Consider the following 18,212-nt stretch of genomic DNA (forward strand, 5'->3'; position numbering starts at 1 on the left):
CAAACTGTAAAACAGTTGTTTACAGAAATAAGTTTGCTGAACTTTTTTTTTTTTTTTTTTTTTTTTTTTTTTTTGCTACTGGATGGAACCCAGGGGCATTCTACCTTCAAGTTATACCTCCAGCCCTATTTTTTATTTTGAAACCGGGTCTCACTGAGTTGTAAAGGACCTCACTAAGTAGCTGAGGCTGTCCTTCAACCATGATCCTCCGGTCTCCGCCTCCTCCCGAATGCTGGGATTACAAGCCTAGCTGAACTCTGAATTTTAAGCAATGTGTGTTTTCTAGAATGTCTATCATCAGTGAGGCATAAGAATTTAATTAGCACAATTCTTTTTTGGCATGCGTGTGTAGTACTGGAATTTACACCCAGAGACACTGTATCTCTGAGCTACACCCCCAGCCTTATTTTTATTTTTTTATTTTGAACCCAGGCCTCACTATGTTGCTGAGTCTGGCCAGGAACCTACGTTCCTCCTGTCTCCACCTCCCAAGTACTGGGATTACAAACATGCGCCACCATGTCTGGCAAATTAACACAGTATTTTAATTAATTAATATTGAACTGATACAGTAAAACGGTTGATCTTGAGGCAAACTGACAAAACTAAATCTAAACAAGGAGGCCTCCCATATATTGGAGAAGATGACTGGGATAGAGAACAGGTAAGCCAATCTATTCTATTCTACATGAAGGTAAGGAGCCGGGCGTGTTGGTGCACACTTGTAATCCCAGCATTCGCTGGTAATCCCAGCATTCACTTGTAATCCCAGCATTTGCTTCTAATCCCAGCATTCGGGAGGCTGAGACCGGAGGATCATGGTTGAAGGACTGCCTCAGCTACTTAGTGAGGCCCTCTGCAACTCAGTGAGACCTAGTTTCAAAATAAAGAATTAAAAAATAGGGCAGGGGGTGTAGCTCAGAGGTCGAATGCCCCTGGGTTCCATCCCCAGACCCTCAAATAATAAAAAATAAATAATAAAAATAAATAAATGAAGGTAAAGTAAGATGTTACTTCAATCGTAAACTCCACATAGTTCTACATATTCCACATTTGAGCATGGAAGCACAGAACAAGCTCCCATGTTCCACCAGTAACCAGGTGTGGCAGCGTGCACCTACAGTTCCATCTACTCAGGAGGCTGAGGCTGGAGGATCAATGAACTCAGGAGATAAAGACCCAACTAGGCAACATAGTGAGGCTGCATATCAAGAAATAAAATAAGAAGTTCCACCAAATCCCTGGTTTGGGGTGAAACTCTCCCCCTTGTTCACCTCTCTCGATTCAAACGTTTAGGATACACTCTATGAAAAAAACACTGTGCTAGATGGGCGTGGTGGCGCACACTTGTAATCCCATTACTTGGGAGGCTAAGACAGAATGATGGTGGGTTCGCGGGCAGCCTCAGCTACTTAGTGAGGTCTTCTGCAACTAGGTGAGATAGTGTTTCAAAATAAAGAATAAAAATAGAGCCGGGTATGGTGGCACATGCTTGTAATCCCAGTACTTGAGAGGCTGAGACAGGAGGATCACGCAGGTTCGAAGCCAGCCTCAGATACTTAGGCTCTCAACAACTAAGTGAGACCCTGTTTCCAAATAAAACATAAAAAATAGGTCTGAGAGTGTAGCCCAGAGATAGAAAGCCCCTGGGTTCCATCCCCAGTGCCACCAAAAAAAGAAAAAAGAATAAAAAATAGGGCTGAGGGTGTAGCTCAGAGGTAGAATGCCCCTGGGTTCCATCCCCAGTACCAAAAGAAAAGAAGAGAAAAGAAAAGAAAAAAGTAAAACACTGTGTTGAAGGACAAATGAAGATGACTACAGTACAGTTGTTCTATTCAAAGGCTGTGTTTTAGTGAAGGAAATAGTTACAAAGGTACATGAAATATGATAAAAGAGAAATTTAGGGCAAAGTGCTCTCAATAGACAAATTATGGATGGTCAGAGAACTGGAAAGGCTTATCAGAAAAAGGTAGTAATTATATATGAGGATAAGGAGAAGCTGAAATTAAAGGCTTGTTTTCCCAATCTGAAAAAGTTTCAAAGCCGCAGATAGAAAAACACAAAATTTCAGGAAAGAGCTAGTTTTCTTAGCTAAAACATATAAAGGGTATAGCTGGAAATTCCCAAGAATTTGAAGAGTTACCGAGAGCCAGGCTAAAGAGAAAGAATATTTTCCTATGATTATTACAAGTTCTTCGAAGGTCTGATGGGATATTTTTGAGATGGTCTCAGTTGTCTTGGGAAGAGAATTCCAGTATTGTGTGAAGACTGGGACGCAGAGGGGAAACTGTGGAGGCAGGAAGACTAGTGATAGGCTCTGCAGCAATGCAGGAGGAGACATTAAAGGTGTAGGCAAGTCAGGCATAGTGCCAATGCAATAAGGAGAATAAAAGAGGTGTGCCAAAGATGGAACTGAAAGGACCGCAGCAGGCTGGGGCTGTCGCTCGGTGTCCAGCACCTGCCTAGTGTGCACAAGGCCCTGGGTTTCCATCCCTAGCAGAACAAAAACAAAAGTACGTGTAACAGTGAACATATTAACATTTAAGTCTTTATTTCTAAATAAGTGAAGAACATCATATTATACTAGAAACCAGGACATGCTCAAAAGCTGATGGAGACACATCAAAAGGGCACAGAAGCCAGCTTGAAGGGGCTCCCAACAGCCACATGTGAATTGACAGGTCCATCTTCAAAAATGGTGGCAATAACCAACCCATGGTGGGTACCAGGATGCCACCAGTCCACGCTGTTACCCCAAAAGGGATGGAGAAGTGAATAGAAGAGAACAAAACCGCCGGGCGTGGTGGCGCACGCTTGTAATCCCAGCATTCGGGAGGCTGAGACCTGGAGGATGGCGGTTCGCGGACAGCCTCAGCTACTTAGTGAGGCCCTCTGCAACTCAGTGAGACCCGGTTTCAAAATAAAGAATAAAAAATAGGGCAGGGGGTGTAGCCCGGAGGTCAAATGCCCCTGGGTTCCATCCCCAGACCCGCAAAAAAAAAAAAAAAAAAAAAAAAAGAAGAGAACAAAACCTCTTCTTTTCAGAAGAATGTCAGTTAATAAATAAGCTAGACAATCGCCTTTTTCAACCACTAAGTTAACAACTGATTCCAAGAAGGAACATCAATAAATGCTAAAGCCATGGTAACAGATTGTTGGGGAGCAGAACATTCATGCAGACTCAAAGTATCATCCCACATGGTAGTTATCAATTACAAAGAAAAAAGAGCGGTGCCCAATAGAAAAAGCTGAAAGACACCAGTGATCAAACGTAGTAGCGTCAATAATGAAACAATTTAGCATGATGCATCTTTTGATATGATGTGCTGACTTGGAAACAACATTTGTTTTATAACACCTGTGTCAAAAATCTGAATGTGGACTATTTATAAATTGTAGAACATTCTACAAAACAAATGGCCTGAAAAAAAAAAAGTAAAGTAACTTCCAAAGTTTAGGAGATCAAGATATAGCAACCATATAATGAATGATAACTGATTTGATCTTGGATCGAACATTTTTTAAAAAAAACATCTGAGACAGGAGGATCACAGATGTGATCCTAGCAACTTAGCAACTGACTATTCCTGTCCTCCTCAACTTAGTGAGAACCTGTTTTAAAATTTAAAAAAAAAATAAAATAGGGTTTGGAATTATCTCAGAATGCTCCTAAGTTCAATCTCCAGCACCCTCCAAATATACATCCCCCCCCCAAATAAAAGCCCAGCTATAATAGATATTTACTGAGACAAATGGGGAATTGAAATATAGACTATAGGCTAAACATCGCATAAAATTATCATACTACTAAATTTTCCAAATATGATAAAATATAATGTGATAACTATAGGAGAATATCCTGGTTCTTAATAAAGATATGCTGAAAACCTTAGGGATAAAATGTCCTGATTCTCACATCTTACTTTCAAATAGTTCTAAGAAAAAATATGTATTTATATATCACATAAATAAATTGAGATAGAGAGATATAGATGGACATAGAAAGATATGCAGACAGCCAGATGTGGTGGTGTAAACCTGTAATCTCCGTACTTGGGAAGCCAGAAAGGAGGACTGCAGGTTTGAGCCAGTGCACAGCAACCTAGTGAGACCTTCTCTCAAGATTTTAAAAGGGGCTGGGTGTAGCTTAGTGGTAGAACTCTTCCGCGTTCGATCCCCAGCACTACAAAACTAATGAGAGAAAAAGAGAGTGGCAAATTAGGTGAAAGGCCTATGGGTTTTCATCACACTATTCTTCCAATGTCTATGTGTGTAGATTTAAAACTTTTTTGAATGAAAAGTTGGAGGTTTGAGGAAGAAAAGCCTGAGAGATAAATGAAAAAGAACCTAAGCCATGATCAAAATATCTGTGAAAAACAGGTAAGATGGTGACAGTAGTAACTGAAATGTTTTATAAAGTACCTAGAATGGTGCCTGACAAGAAGCCAGCCATCAATGATGGCAGCTGCTTTCTAATATTGTTGATAACCAAGAATGAAGGAGACAAGAGACAGTAGAAGGGAAGATAGTAAGTTCATTTCTTTTTTCTCATTAAACTTTTGTTTTAATGGGTCTCAAAATTGTGACAGATTTTTGGTCAAGGTGTTTCCATTAAAAAGTACTGATTTTAAAAACTAATAACTTAAAACTGCCACACACACACAAAAAAAAAATGGTCCACAAAACATTTTCCTTTCCTTCTGAAGGTTTTACGATGCATTGTTATCATTAACCAGTCTTTTACTATTAAACTTAAATGGCCAATTGAGACAAACAGTTCTGAGACCGTTCTTCCACCACTGATTAAGACTGGGGTGGCAGGTGTTAGGGGTAATATGTTGATTTGTGTTGTACAAGAACATTCATTGAAATGAGACCAGCCAGCAGGTGGAACCCACAATCTGGAGTCCACGAGAAGTCAGTACTGGAAATACCCTAGAATTTGGCCACAGAGAGGTTATGTATTAAGAAAGAAGATATGGGGCGAGCATAATACTGCAAAATATATATTTTGTCTTCATCCCCCTCTCTCCTGGCATATAACTCCTAAAATCCTTAGAATCGCCAAAGTCATTTTCCTCTTTGTGTGCTGATGAATTAACTGTTGGCTGGTCGCATGTAGGTAGCCACAGAAGTAGAGGGTTGGTGGGGGCACTGTAAGGTCTGACTGTGAGGTCTGACTGTGAGGTCTGGCTATGAGGTCATGCCAGAGGAAGACTGAAAACAAAGGAACAAAGAAAGAGAAACACCCCCTGACCGTTGCCCTGTCCCAAGATGACCTGGCCACTAGCACACCAACCAGTGCTTTACACGACTATTCCTGTACTACTTCTCCCCTTTCTCGCCCCATAAGAAGCCCCTAGCCTATAAGGAGGAAGACTTTCTGACTCTCACGGGCTCTGCCCTTGGTCAGAAGCCTCCTTCCAGGTTTTATCCCTAAATAAAGCCTGTTCCCTGTTGTGTTGAGCTGTGTTTTCTTTGACCCTATATACCCCCAACAGCTGGGATCTTGAACCGCACCCCCCAACCTCAGGGAATAAAGAGGGGCTGAAGGTTAAACTGATCACCAATGGTAAAGAATTTATAATCAATCATGCCTATGTACTGGAGCAAAAAAACAGAGTTCAGAGAGTCCTGGACAGCTAATCACATGGAGGTTCCTGAAGAGTGGCCTGCCTGGAGAAGGCATCAATCTCCACCATCCTTCTCCCCTACCTTGCCATATGTACCTCCCTAACTCTATTCTTTGTAATATCATTTTTGCCATATTCCTTATTTCTGATGTATTATTTGTTTACTTATTTTGAGTATGGGGGATTGACCCTAGGGGTATTCTACCACGGAGCTACACCCTCAGCCCTTTTTACTTTGAAATAGGGTCTTGCTAGGTTGATGAGGGTCTCTCTAAGATGCTTAAGCTGGCTCTGAGCCTGTGATCCTCCTCTGTAAAGTAACTTATAATAAACCAGTAAACAAGTGTTTCTCTGAATTCTTCCAAAAATTTAATAGAACCCCAGAAGAGGGTTAAAAAAAAAAAAAAAAAAAAAAAAACTCTAGCTTTTAACCCATGGCGTCAGAAGCACAGGTAAAATAACCCTGGTCTAGCCAGACGTGGTGGCGCACGCTTGTAATCCCCGCGCTTGGGAGGCAGAGACAGGAGGATCGCGCCGGTTCGAAGCCAGCCGCACTGGCTTAAGAGACCCTGTTTCCAAATAAAAAGTATAAAATAGGTCTGGGAGTGTAGCCCGGAGGTAGAAGGGTTTCCAGGAACCCCAGTACCACCAAAAATAAATAAATAAATAAAATAACCAAGTCTTTTGCCTGGCATCTGAAGTAAGAGAAGGCACAGTCTTTAAGGCCAGGCCCTCAACTTGTGGGATCTGACACATGTCCACGCACATGGAGTCAGAAAAAAATGAATTAAACAATATCCAACTGACGTCTGCTACACAGCTGATTGCTTGCTCGGCCTGGGGCTGCAGAAGTGATCTATGTCGTGAGTGTTAAGAGGGAGAAACTGAGTCTTTATTTTTCTATTCAGAAGGGGAAGAAAGAGGATAGAAGCTAATAATGTGTATTCTTAATAGGCCTCATGTTATTTACAAAATACTACGGAGAGGGAAGTTGTATGTACTTGGAATTCAGTTAAAATTCAGAGATTAGGGCTAAATGAGTGCATGTATGTTTCTCCATCTTGTACTCCATTAAGGTGTATGACTACAGTGCACCAATAAAAAAAAAAAATACTATGTCCATCCATATCTGAAGGTGTCACTATGAATCTCACTGACAGGTACAGAGAGGAGGAGGGAGCTGAGTGGGATGTGGAGTGAATCTCACCAAGTGCTGTGTGTGTATGTTTGTATCACTTTAACCTTACAATGATATATAATTACAATGTACCAATAAAAGTATAAAAGAAAAAACTCAGAGACTAGCAAACCATTGTTAATAAAAATATGGAAAAGTATAGTATTCATCAATTTTAATGAGGAGGTCTAACACCAAAACAATTGCTATCTCTAATTCACAAACCAAATTTTAAAAACAAATGATGTCAGTTATCCAATCAGTCTTGATAACATCAGACACCTTCAGCATTTAAATTTATAATATATACTCAAAAAAAATCTACTGGGTCACAAATAAACACTAAAAATTAAAAAAAAACCACCCAAAATAGAAATAGCTACTTTAAAATATATTTGAGATGATTCATTTCCACCAATTTAGGCAAACAGGTGTTAGATTATCTTAATTAATACACAGGATTGCTCTGTAACCCAGCTGCACCTGCATCATTGCATCTCTCCTATAAACATTTTGATGACTGTGATGTTAGAAACAGGTAAGATTTCCAAGTAAGATAAACATCTGTTAAATTCTAGATAAATGCTTTTGTGCCATCTATGCCTGCAATTTAGGGCAGAAATAACTGGCCTGTCTGTCCTCTCCTTATTACTACTCTTGAGATAGCAGTAATGCCTACTGTCTCACACACGAACTTTATGTAACCAGTAAAGAGGGATGTGTTAGTATACTGCAGCAGGAATTTGGGCTGTAAAGTCACTAGAATGAGCTATTGAAGCAACTAGAGCAGCCAGGTGCCAAGGCACACACTGTAATCCCAGTATTTGGGAGATTGAGACAGGAGGATTACAGGTTCAAGGCCAGCCTCAGCAACCCAGTAATAATCCCAGCAACTTAACCAGACATGTTTCAAAATTAAACATAATTTTAAAAGGCTAGGGTGTAGCTTGGAAGGTTCAATCCACAGTACCAAAAAGAGAGGGGGGCTAGAATATAATATACATATTATATTCTATATATATAATATATGACTGTTCAGAAATTCAAAAATGAGGCCTAATGAAATTATGTATTTATTCAATATATTCAAAATGTCCAAAACATTTTTTAATTCATCTTCAGAATTATCTTCATAGCCAGTTTTACCACATTCAGACAAGCATTACCACCTTTTGTTACGGCTTTTTTTGAAGGGATTGGAGGAGAGTTATACTGAGACTGAACAAAGGGGCGTTCTACCTCTGAGCTATACCTCCATACATACATATATATGTATCTTTTTATTTTAAAACAGAGTCTTGCTAACTTGTTAAAGGTCTTGCTAAATTGCTGAGGCTGGCCTCAAACCTCCAATCCTCCTACCTCTCCCTTTCAAGTACTGGGATTACAGGAGTGTCCCGCTGCGCCCAGCCCACATTTGATTCTTAACCCAACCTCATTCATCTGATGCAGCAAACTTGATTCATTGCACCAGCACTGAGAACATTCAAAAGAACAGGCCACAGGTAGGTCACAGGTCTGATGACAATTAAGGGGAAGTTGAGAAAATGTTCTGAAGAAAGTCGCCAGCCTCATGTTCTATAAATAAAATGTATAGAACTCCCCAAAAAAGCAACTGTGAGGGGGAAAGATTTAAAATCTCTTATTTTTAAAGCATGTGACACAATTTGCTTTTCGCAGGTTTAAGGTGTATTTTTTGTTTCATGAAAGAGGATAGGGAGTGCTTCCTAAGCAACCCAGCAAACCGTCTGAGTCATATACACCTACTGAAGTCTCAGCTCCCTAACCCGCCGCACCTGGCTTCCTGCGATACTTGCAGCAGGTGTACCAGGACCTGTGTAATTATGGTGCACTTTTAGAGAAAACACCGGTTCTTCTCTCACAGCCCTCTCAGAGTACCTTTTTTTGTATTATTAATACTGAGGATTTAACTCATGTGCATTCTATATCCAAGCTACACCCCAGCCCTTTTTATTTGTTTATTTGAAACAAAGTCTTGCTAAGTTGTTGAGGCTGGACTCAGATCTGTGATTTTCCTTTCTTAGCCTCCCAAGCACTGGGATTGTAGGAGTCAGCCACCATGCCCAGCTCGGAGTCCCTTCTATTTATTATTTTTTTGAAATATGATTTCCTAAAGAAGTGGTATTCCCATTTAAATATCGATAGGATTAAAAAGACTCTTTGCCTTTGCTAACGTGGCAACGAAGCGCCTTCTGTACTGGTGGCCCCACCATGAACAGGACTCACACTTCTCCTGGGAAATCAGGGCTCCTGGGCGCCTTGCTGCTCTCCCCACCACAGCTCAAGGCTGCCACCTACAGGAGCTTTGCATCAACTGGGCACCGCCTGGGGCGGCCAGAAGCAGCTGAGATCAAGGCTGCCTTAGGGTCTGACAATGGAGCCCACGTTTGCCTGCACACTCAGGTTTAACTCATCGGTGTGAGAAATGCACCTATGACTACTACAATAGGGATGCTGAGAGCAGGGGCACGTGCTTTAGTTCTGGTTCCTTAAGAAAAGCACAATGGTTTGAAAAGTACTGCAAACAACATGCCATTTTATGCAGAACTATTTCCTCTTAAACTGGGCTTCCTGCTTTTTCCCAAAGAGAGAGACAGACATAGAGAGTGGCAAATCTACTGGAAATAAAATGATCTTCCCAACAGTCCTTAGGACAGCCTGTTCTCAGGGGTCTGTAATTGCCCGACTGTTAAAGTCATAAAACACTCACAGCTAAATTAGTTTTCCATTCACCCCGTAGGTGTGATCATTTGACTCTGGAAGGAACAGCCAATCTACGGCTGATTAGAGCTCCCTCCAGTGACCCTCCCTTCATGACCACTTATATAATTGAGAGGTACGAACCATCCAGCGGTCATGAGAAAATGCAAAGGATAAATAGCCTTCACTGGGACCGCTCATTTCAACCATCACCGACTGGTCATCTCTTGTGAAGGACAAGAAGACACAGGCAGGCTCCTTCTCTGGGTCACAGCTCAAAGGACTCCTAATGCAGAATTTCTTGTTCCCACAGTCAGAGGCACTGAACTAGAAAAATGACAGGGGGAAAAAAAATCTTAATTATCCAACAAGCAGTTCATTGCCAATCACAGAGGAGCCAATATGTTCAAGTATGGGTTTTAATGAGAGGATCTTTTCATAATAAAGACTCAAAGAAGGGAACAGAAGACACACCCCCATCGCTCAGAAGTAGAATGCCCCTGGTTTCCATCCCCAGTGCTGCAAAAAAGACATACCCCCCAACTGAAATGAACAGAACCATAGTTAAGCTATGAACTTTTAAACTTAATTAATTTTAATTAAAATTTGAAAACCTTTGTATTAGTGGCCCTGTGCTGTGCAACCAACCAAGTCTGGAGGTTGTGGGTTTGATCTGGTCCATCCATAAAAGAAGCAAGGCACTGACAGAGGCAGGGGATAAAATATGGCTTTATTCCTGCTGCAGCAAGTTGAAGTAGAAGGCCCAGGCCAGTACCAAGAGTAAACAACTGGGCCCATGGAAGCTCCATGTGGAGATTTCCCCATTTCTGCTTATTTATGTATCTGCACCTGGACTGCCTCAGTCCAGTTTATATATTTTTTCCAGTACTGAGGATGGAATACAGGGGCATTCTACTGCCAAGCTATACCCCCAGCCCTATTTTTTATTTTTTATTTTGAAACAGGCTCTCACTGGGTTGCAAAGGGCCTCACTAAGTAGCTGAGGCTGTCCTCAAACCGCGATCGTCCTGTCTCAGCCTCCCAAACGCTGGGATTACAAGCTTGTGCCACCACGCCCAGCTTCTGTTTATATATGTTAAAGTGGAACAAAAGTGACAAGTAGATAGGGCACAGAGTTACATAAGACAGTATGGTGTTCTCAGGGAAATGCTTAGCTGTTTTTCCTACAATAGTGGCCTTTCCCAACAGGAGGCCAAGAAGCCTAACACTATGTTTTGACTGTCCCTACAGCCCAAATGGTACAAGAGCACTGAAGTTCCTTTAGTACAGGAAACATTGCATATTAAGTATGCCCTGGAGCACTTTCTGGTAAATTTTGAGAAACTTCTTAGAGACTGTCCACGCTGACAATCTTGCCTAATAGGTAAACTGGTATTTTTTTTTAAAACAAATCCTTGCAAATTTTAATATTTAAACCTTAGACTTTGCTTTTAAATTTTAGGTTGAAATCTGAAATGAAAGTAATCCAAGGGCTGGGAATATATCTCAGTGGTGGAGCCTAAGTACAGCCACTAAGTACAACCCAGTACAACTACTTCTCTAAGGTCCTGAACTCAGTCCTGAGTCTGCTTAAGTCTCGTAGTGATACTAAGAGCTAGATGATATTATTTCTTATCCTATAAGTGAAGAAACAGAAAATGAAAATCGAGTAATTTCTCCAAAGACCCCAGAAAGTAAACAAATCAGTGTTTAAATTTTAAATTGTAACAATCTATCTCAAGACATTTTCATATGCCCACTTTGAGCAATCTAACTCATTAAAACACTTCTTCCTAATGTTCCTAACATGTATTATTCTAACCCTAATCTTTTGAGTTAGAGGCCTAAATGGAATTCGACCTGATGAGCTGGCAAAAGATTTTCTGTGGTTCAGCACAGAAATTCCTTAGGACTCTGACCTTTATATGAAGTAAGATATGAGTTATACGGATAAAGATGTAACTCAGTGATAAGATCACTTCACTAGCACGTGGGAGTTCCTGAGTTCAATCCCTAATTCTACCAAAAAAATTGCTAGGCTTGCCAGGTGTGGTGGTGCACGCTTGTAACCCCAGCATTTGGGAGGCTGAGACAGGAGGATTGCGGTTGGCAGTCACCCTCCCAAATGAGGTGAGGCTCTTTGAAACTCATTCAGATCCTGTTTCAAAATAAAGAATAAGCCGGGTGTGGTGGTGCACGCTTGTAATCCCCGCGCTTGGGAGGCTGAGACAGGAGGATCGCGCAGGTTCGAAGCCAGCCTCAGCTACTTAGTGAGGCTCTCAGCAACTTAGTGAGACCCTGTTTCCAAATAAAATATAAAATAGGTCTGGGAGTATAGCCCGGAGGTAGAAAGCCACTGGGTTCTGCCCCAGTACCACAAAAAATTTAAAAAAAGAATAAAAAATAGAGCTGGGGATGTAGCTTTGAGGTAGAATGCCCCTGGGTCCCATCCCCAGTACTGCAAAAAAAAAAAAAAAAAAAAAAAATTGCTAGGCATGATGGTGCCTGTCGATAATCCCAGTATTTGGGGAACTAAAATAGAATGATCACAGGGTGGAGGCCAGCCTCAGCCAACTTAGCAAGGCACTCAGCAACTTAAGGAGAACCTGTTTCAAAATAAAAAAAAAAAAAGGCTGAGGGTGTAGCAGGAAGGCAGAAAGCTCAATCCTCAGTACAAAAAATAATAATAATAATTTATACCACTACTTCAAAAATGTTTTCTAAATCAGCCAGGCGTGGTGGCACATGTTTGTAATCCCAGCGCTTCAGAGGCTGAGACAGGAGGATCCTGCAAGTTCGAAGCCAGCCTCAGCTACTTAGTGAGGCTCTCAGCAACTTTGTGACACCCTGATTCCAAATAAAGTATAAAATAGGTCTGGAAGTATAGCCTAGAGGTAGAAAGCCCCTGGGTTCCACCCCCAGTACCACCAAAAAAAAAAAAAAACCTTCTAAATCTTGTCCAAATTTAGCTCAGATTCCTCTCCATGTTTGACATTTGACCAGAAGGAAGGATGAAAGAAGTTTTCTCAAATTTATTTTCAAATGAAAATACATCCACTTGCTAGTATAGACTACATGTGAATATTACAACCACACCTTCATCATGCAAGGTTTTGCTTTTCTTTATTTCAACCTAGAAATCGTCGCATTTTAATGAAGACTTCCTTCAGATTCCTACAGAGGACCCAAAATTCTCCTATCACAACTACTTCTAGTAGTACAGCTACTTCTCTGCGCACTCTGCCAAGGATTGAGTCACAATTTTCCAAGAATGCTGCTATTTTCTATTGCATTTGGTGAAGCTCTAAAAACATGACTTACTGGTTTGGTTAAATGAGAAACTGGAGGTGACGTTGACAAAGGTCTTCCCGTCGCTTCAGGTGTCGTAAATGGAAGTGCGTTTGGTTGAGAAATTATCTGGCTTGGAATCTTCACCCAGTAGATTTTATACTTCTCAACAACTGTGGCTCTGAAATGCAGGACCAGTAAAGGTTAGACCAAACCCTGACTGTGGCCCACCATAATTGAGTCAAAACCTTAAAGGAAGAAAAAAACACAAAAAAACCTTAAAGGGAAAAAAAAAAAGGTGAGAGAGATGAGCTAGGAACACACAACCTGTCAAATCTCTAATGACTCTCTTCTCCCGCTTCACTAAATAAACTTTTACTACTTAGCCCCCCTCCCCATCCCTCTCTTTTCTTGTCTATTCTTTGGGCATGTTAACATCAGCCATGAATGCCACACTCAAAGATTAAACTGCAGATATTTCTGCCCTTTGACATATAAGGACCAGCTACGACTCATTTCACAGTGTCCAATTCAGTCTTCCAAAGGGCAAGGCTGTGGGCAGCTATGGCAAGGAGCTCTACAGAGGATGCAGAAGCCTGGCAGCTCTCACTGGGGCCACATTTCTTCTTCACACTTCACAGGACACACCAGTGCAAAGCTAGGTAACCGTATGCTGATGGCCCGTAGACAAAATTGAGCAGAAAATAAAGATGTGTCAGGACAGCAAGCTTTCCCTTAAAATATATATCTGTAACACCGCTCAGGAATCATCACATGGCTTTATGACATTCCATTTCCCCTCGTACATGGGAATAAGGAAGACGTACTCAGAATCATCATTCTTAGAGGTAGCGCAGGGCTTGTTTCCCTGACAATCTAATCTGCAAGTTGCAACTCTGTAAAAAAAAAAATCATCTGAATTTCAAGACTGTGTTATTCATATTCTCATACTGAAACGAGAGCGGGTGTTTTAGAAAGTATTACTCTGTACACCACATACACTCAAGAATTAACTGCTGGCTCCTATGAGTATTTAGATAGGGCAACACTTCAGTCATTCAGCAAATGTCTAGTAAGTGCCTATTCAGTGCCAAATTCTGGGATGGGTATACACTGGTGGAAAAAAAAAATTCCAAACAAACTCTTATTTCAGGAGTAAGCTGGCATCATTACTATACCATAAGTCTCCTATGTAGGTGAATGGTCAATAGCATAAAAAAATGAGCCGGGTGTGGTAGCGCACACTTGTAATCCCCACGCTTGGGAGGCTGAGACAGGAGGATCGCACGGGTTCAAAGCCAGCCTCAGCCACTTAGTGAGGCTCTCAGCAACTTAGTGAGACCCTGTTTCCAAATAAAATATAAAAAAGGTCTGGGAGTATAGCCCGGAGGTAGAAAGCCTCTGGGTTCCACCCCCAGTACCACCAAAAAAAAGAAAAAAAAAGGTACAAACCAGTATGGCTTCAATCATATTAGTTACAGAGACATAAACTCTTCTACTCACAAAAACTGTATATGATGAGGGGCATTGCTTGGAGCATTCCAATAGACTTTAATTTCTGTTTTCTTGGATGGACTTGTGTGGCTCACAGCTGATCCCTGAAATAAAATTTTTTTAAAAAAGTATCATTCAGTCACCCAAGAGTTCATCATGGCTGTAAATGCTATCAACTTTCAAAGCAATTGATCACTGTATGACCATGGTATCTGTGAAAATGGCTATATTTAGAACAAGGACTGGGGTACACAATAAATACATGTAGACTGGTTGGCAACATATTAGCAGTTAGCTTTGTGAATGAAATATAGTCATCCAAAACGTAAGAGCTGAAAGGAGCAAGAAAAGTACCATTTTCTTTCACTTGGTACATGCCTGTGGCCTGAAATCACAACTATTCAGGAGACTGAAACAGGCGAATCATAGGTTCACAGCCAGCCTCATCAACTTAGTGAGAACCGGTCTCAAAATAAAAAATGGGCTGGGGATATAGTTCAGTGGTAAAGCACCTCTGATTCAATCCCCAGTACTACCACACACACACACACACACACACACACACACACACACACACACGAGAGAGAGAGAGAGAGAGAGAGAGAGAGAGAGAGAGAGAGAGGAAAACTAGTAAAGTGGTAAATATTGGGTGTGTTGATTCTAGAAAAGAGGCATCTCACTATTCCATTTCCACTACAAATTCACATTCTTTTCATTAATAGATATAAAAAATGTAGAAGTTTCCTCAAAAGGAAAAAGAAAAACTTCCTGCCTCCAAATATATAGTATGATATTTTTAAATTACTTTCATTTGGGGGCAGGCACCAAGTACTGTGTGACTATATGCAATTGTCAACATGGTCCACATTATGATGTGAGACTACAATGGACCAATATTAAAAAGTTTAAAAAATAAATAAAAATTACTTTCTTTTGGGCACTCTTGTTTCCCATTTTCTTCCACTTGGCAGACTCCTACACACACCTTTAATCCTAGCTTAGGGATCACCTGCTCCGAGGTCTCCTTGATCCCCTCCCGCCTGCGTGTGACACCCTGTGCTTTCTGCTCACCCTAGGGATGCTCCATCCTATACTGCGCTGTTTGTATATCTGTCCTATATCCAGAGGTTCTACTTTTATGTCTTATCTTCTGTCCTTGTTCTACTGATGTGTAAGGCTGTGAGTTCTTCAAGGAAGAAGAATAAGTGGTGTTCATCACCATCTTTCTTGCATCCAAGACAGTTCCCGTATATTAATATTTAAGGCATTCTATCTCCAGGCCTATTTTTTCTTCTTTATTTTGAAGCAGTCTGCCTAATTTGCAGAGGGCCTCACTAAGTAGCTGAAGCTGACTGCAAACCTGCAATCCTCCTATCTCAGCCTCCCAAGTACTGGGATTACAAGCATGGGACACCACGCCCAGCCATGAATTACATAATTAATTAATGAAGGCTTCTGTCCTACTTTAGAATCCTAACTTCAATAGTGAAATGCTTCAAAAATAAATATAATAAGAAGACATTTTAAGAAGCCGGGTGTGGTGGCGCACGCTTGTAATCCCAGCATTTGGGAGGGTGAGACGGGAGGATCGTGATTCGAGAACAGCCTCAGCTACTACTTAGTGAGGCCCTTTCCAACTCAGTGAGACCCTGTTTCAAAATAAAAAAAAAAAATCTTAAAAAATAGAGCTGGGGGCGTAGCTCGGAGGTAGAATACCCCTGTGTTGAATCCCCAATACCAAAAAAAAAAAAAAAAAAGCAATTTAGATGTAATCTCAGTACTTGGGAGGCTGAGACAGGGGGATTGCAGGTTTAAGGCCAGACTCAGCAACTTAATGAGATCCTGTTTCAAAATTAAAAAAACAGGGCTAGGGGTATAGCTCAGATGTAGAATGCCGCTGTGTTCCATCCCTAGCACTCAAAAAAATAAAAATGAAGCCGGGCATGATGGTGCACGCTTATAATCCCAGCATTCGGAAGGCTGAGACCGGAGGATCGCGGTTCGCGGACAGCCTCAGCTACTTAGTGAGGCCCTCTGCAACACAGTGAGACCCGGTTTCAAAATAAAGAATCAAAAATTGGGCAGGGGGTATAGCTCGGAGGTCGAATGCCCCTGGGTTCCACCCCCAGACCCGCAAAATAAATAAATAAATAAATAAATAAATAAATAAAATGAAAGCTGGGCATGGTGGCGCAAGCTTTTAATCCCAGCATTTGGGAGGCTGAGACAGGAGGATCGCGGTTCGTAGAAGGCCTCAGCTACTTAGTAGGCCCTTTGCAACTCAGTGAGACCCTGTTTCAAAATTAAAAATTAAAAAAATAGGGCTGGGGGTGTAGCTCAGCAGTAGAATGTCCCTGGGTTCCATCCCCAGTACTGCAATGAATAAATAAATAAATAAATAAATAAATATGTAAAAAAAATTAAAATGAAGAGTTAGTCTGATATAAAACATCACAAACTATCAACTTTTCAAGCTATTGCCCCTCCTCTTCTAGGAGTCTGATGTGTAAACATATATTACAAATAGGTCAGAAGGAGAGTTTGAATTCGTGTAAATGTCTGCAATACACGGGCAGTGTCATGGTTTATGTTACAAACATCACCCCACAGTGAAAAGATCCCCAAGGAAACAGACAGAAATAATTTTAAATAAGACACAAACCTGTATATCTTCACAAGTCAGAAGCTGTGACACTTGGCTGTCAATCAGCGTGAAGGAGCCAACAGGAGGGCCACTTTGAGCCTCCGCATCCCTGGCTTCTAAGAGAAAGCCTTTAAACGGTCTTCCTGACAAAGTAACTGAGACAGACAAAAGGACAAGTTAAAAGATTTACAAGCCGGGCGTGGTGACGCACACTTGTAATCCCAGCATTCAGGAAGCTGAGACCGGAGGATCGCGGTTCGCGGACAGCCTCAGCTACTTAGTGAGGCCCTCTGCAACTCAGTGAGACCCGGTTTCAAAATAAAAAATAAAAAATAGGGCAGGGGGTGTAGCTTGGAGGTCAAATGCCCCTAACTTCCATCCCTAGACCAGCAAAATAAAATAAAATAAAATAAAATGTTTCATAATAAAGATGCAATAGACAGTAAAAGAATGGAACTCAAAATGTAAGCAATCAGCCAGGCACAGTGGCACACACCTATAATTCCAGTCCTTGAGAGAGTGAAACAAGAAGCATCACAGGTTCAAGGACAGCCTCAGAAAGTAGTGAGATTCTCAGCAACCTAGCAAGACCCTATTTCAAAACAAAAAATCAAAATTTGGCTAGGAAGGGAGAGTATAGTTTGGAAGTAGTATTCCTCTGGGTTTAATCCCCAGGACCACAAGAATATCAAATAAAAATGCAAATAACCATTCTGCACTGTACCTTCGATCTGATCTCCTGGTCTGAAGGTCCCCTGACTCACTGCAATGCTGTGAACAGGCTCGGGCTGTGGGCTGTGGCCGTGCTGAGGAATCATTCCATGGCATGACTCTGTAACTTTTCCACTGGGATAATTAACCACAGAACTAATGTGCAACACATACACAAAGGCACCAAGAGCACATCTGGAAACCGCCATCTCTACAAGAAGATGAAAGCACATCATTTTCAGCTATAATTAAAATAAGACATAAAAGCCTCGTTACGCAGAACAGTTAATTCTAGATAATTACATGCTTTCAATGTCCAGATATCCATGTTCTCAAAAGACATAATAAAAATAAGGTGGTATATGAAATCTGACCTGGGCTTGCATCTCAGCTCTTTAAAATATTGACTGTGAGATTTTAAGCAAGTCATTGAAACTTCCAATCTTCCTCACCTGAAAATGAGGAAACTAAGGCCCTCCCCCACCAAGAGTATTTTTTTAATGGAGATTGAACCCAACAGCATTGTACCTTGAAGCTACACTCC

At 41.1% G+C, this 18,212-nt stretch overlaps 1 protein-coding gene across 1 annotated transcript in view; it reads right to left on the bottom strand.

Annotated features, from left to right (window-relative positions):
- The window catches only part of FRRS1 (ferric chelate reductase 1), a gene marked incomplete at both ends in the record, with an annotated part of 43,732 nt that extends 25,855 nt beyond the window's left edge, over window positions 1–17,877 (bottom strand). The window contains 5 exons of the mRNA XM_080691477.1: window positions 9,676–9,858; window positions 12,853–13,000; window positions 14,323–14,417; window positions 16,976–17,112; window positions 17,682–17,877. Coding sequence (XP_080547603.1) covers window positions 9,676–9,858; window positions 12,853–13,000; window positions 14,323–14,417; window positions 16,976–17,112; window positions 17,682–17,877 — 759 coding nt within the window. The remainder of the gene's footprint in view (window positions 1–9,675; window positions 9,859–12,852; window positions 13,001–14,322; window positions 14,418–16,975; window positions 17,113–17,681) is intronic.
- Window positions 17,878–18,212: the final 335 nt, after the last annotated feature.

The sequence above is a fragment of the Muscardinus avellanarius genome, assembly GCF_963383645.1.
Source record: "Muscardinus avellanarius genome assembly, chromosome: 3".
Taxonomy (NCBI): domain Eukaryota; kingdom Metazoa; phylum Chordata; class Mammalia; order Rodentia; family Gliridae; genus Muscardinus; species Muscardinus avellanarius.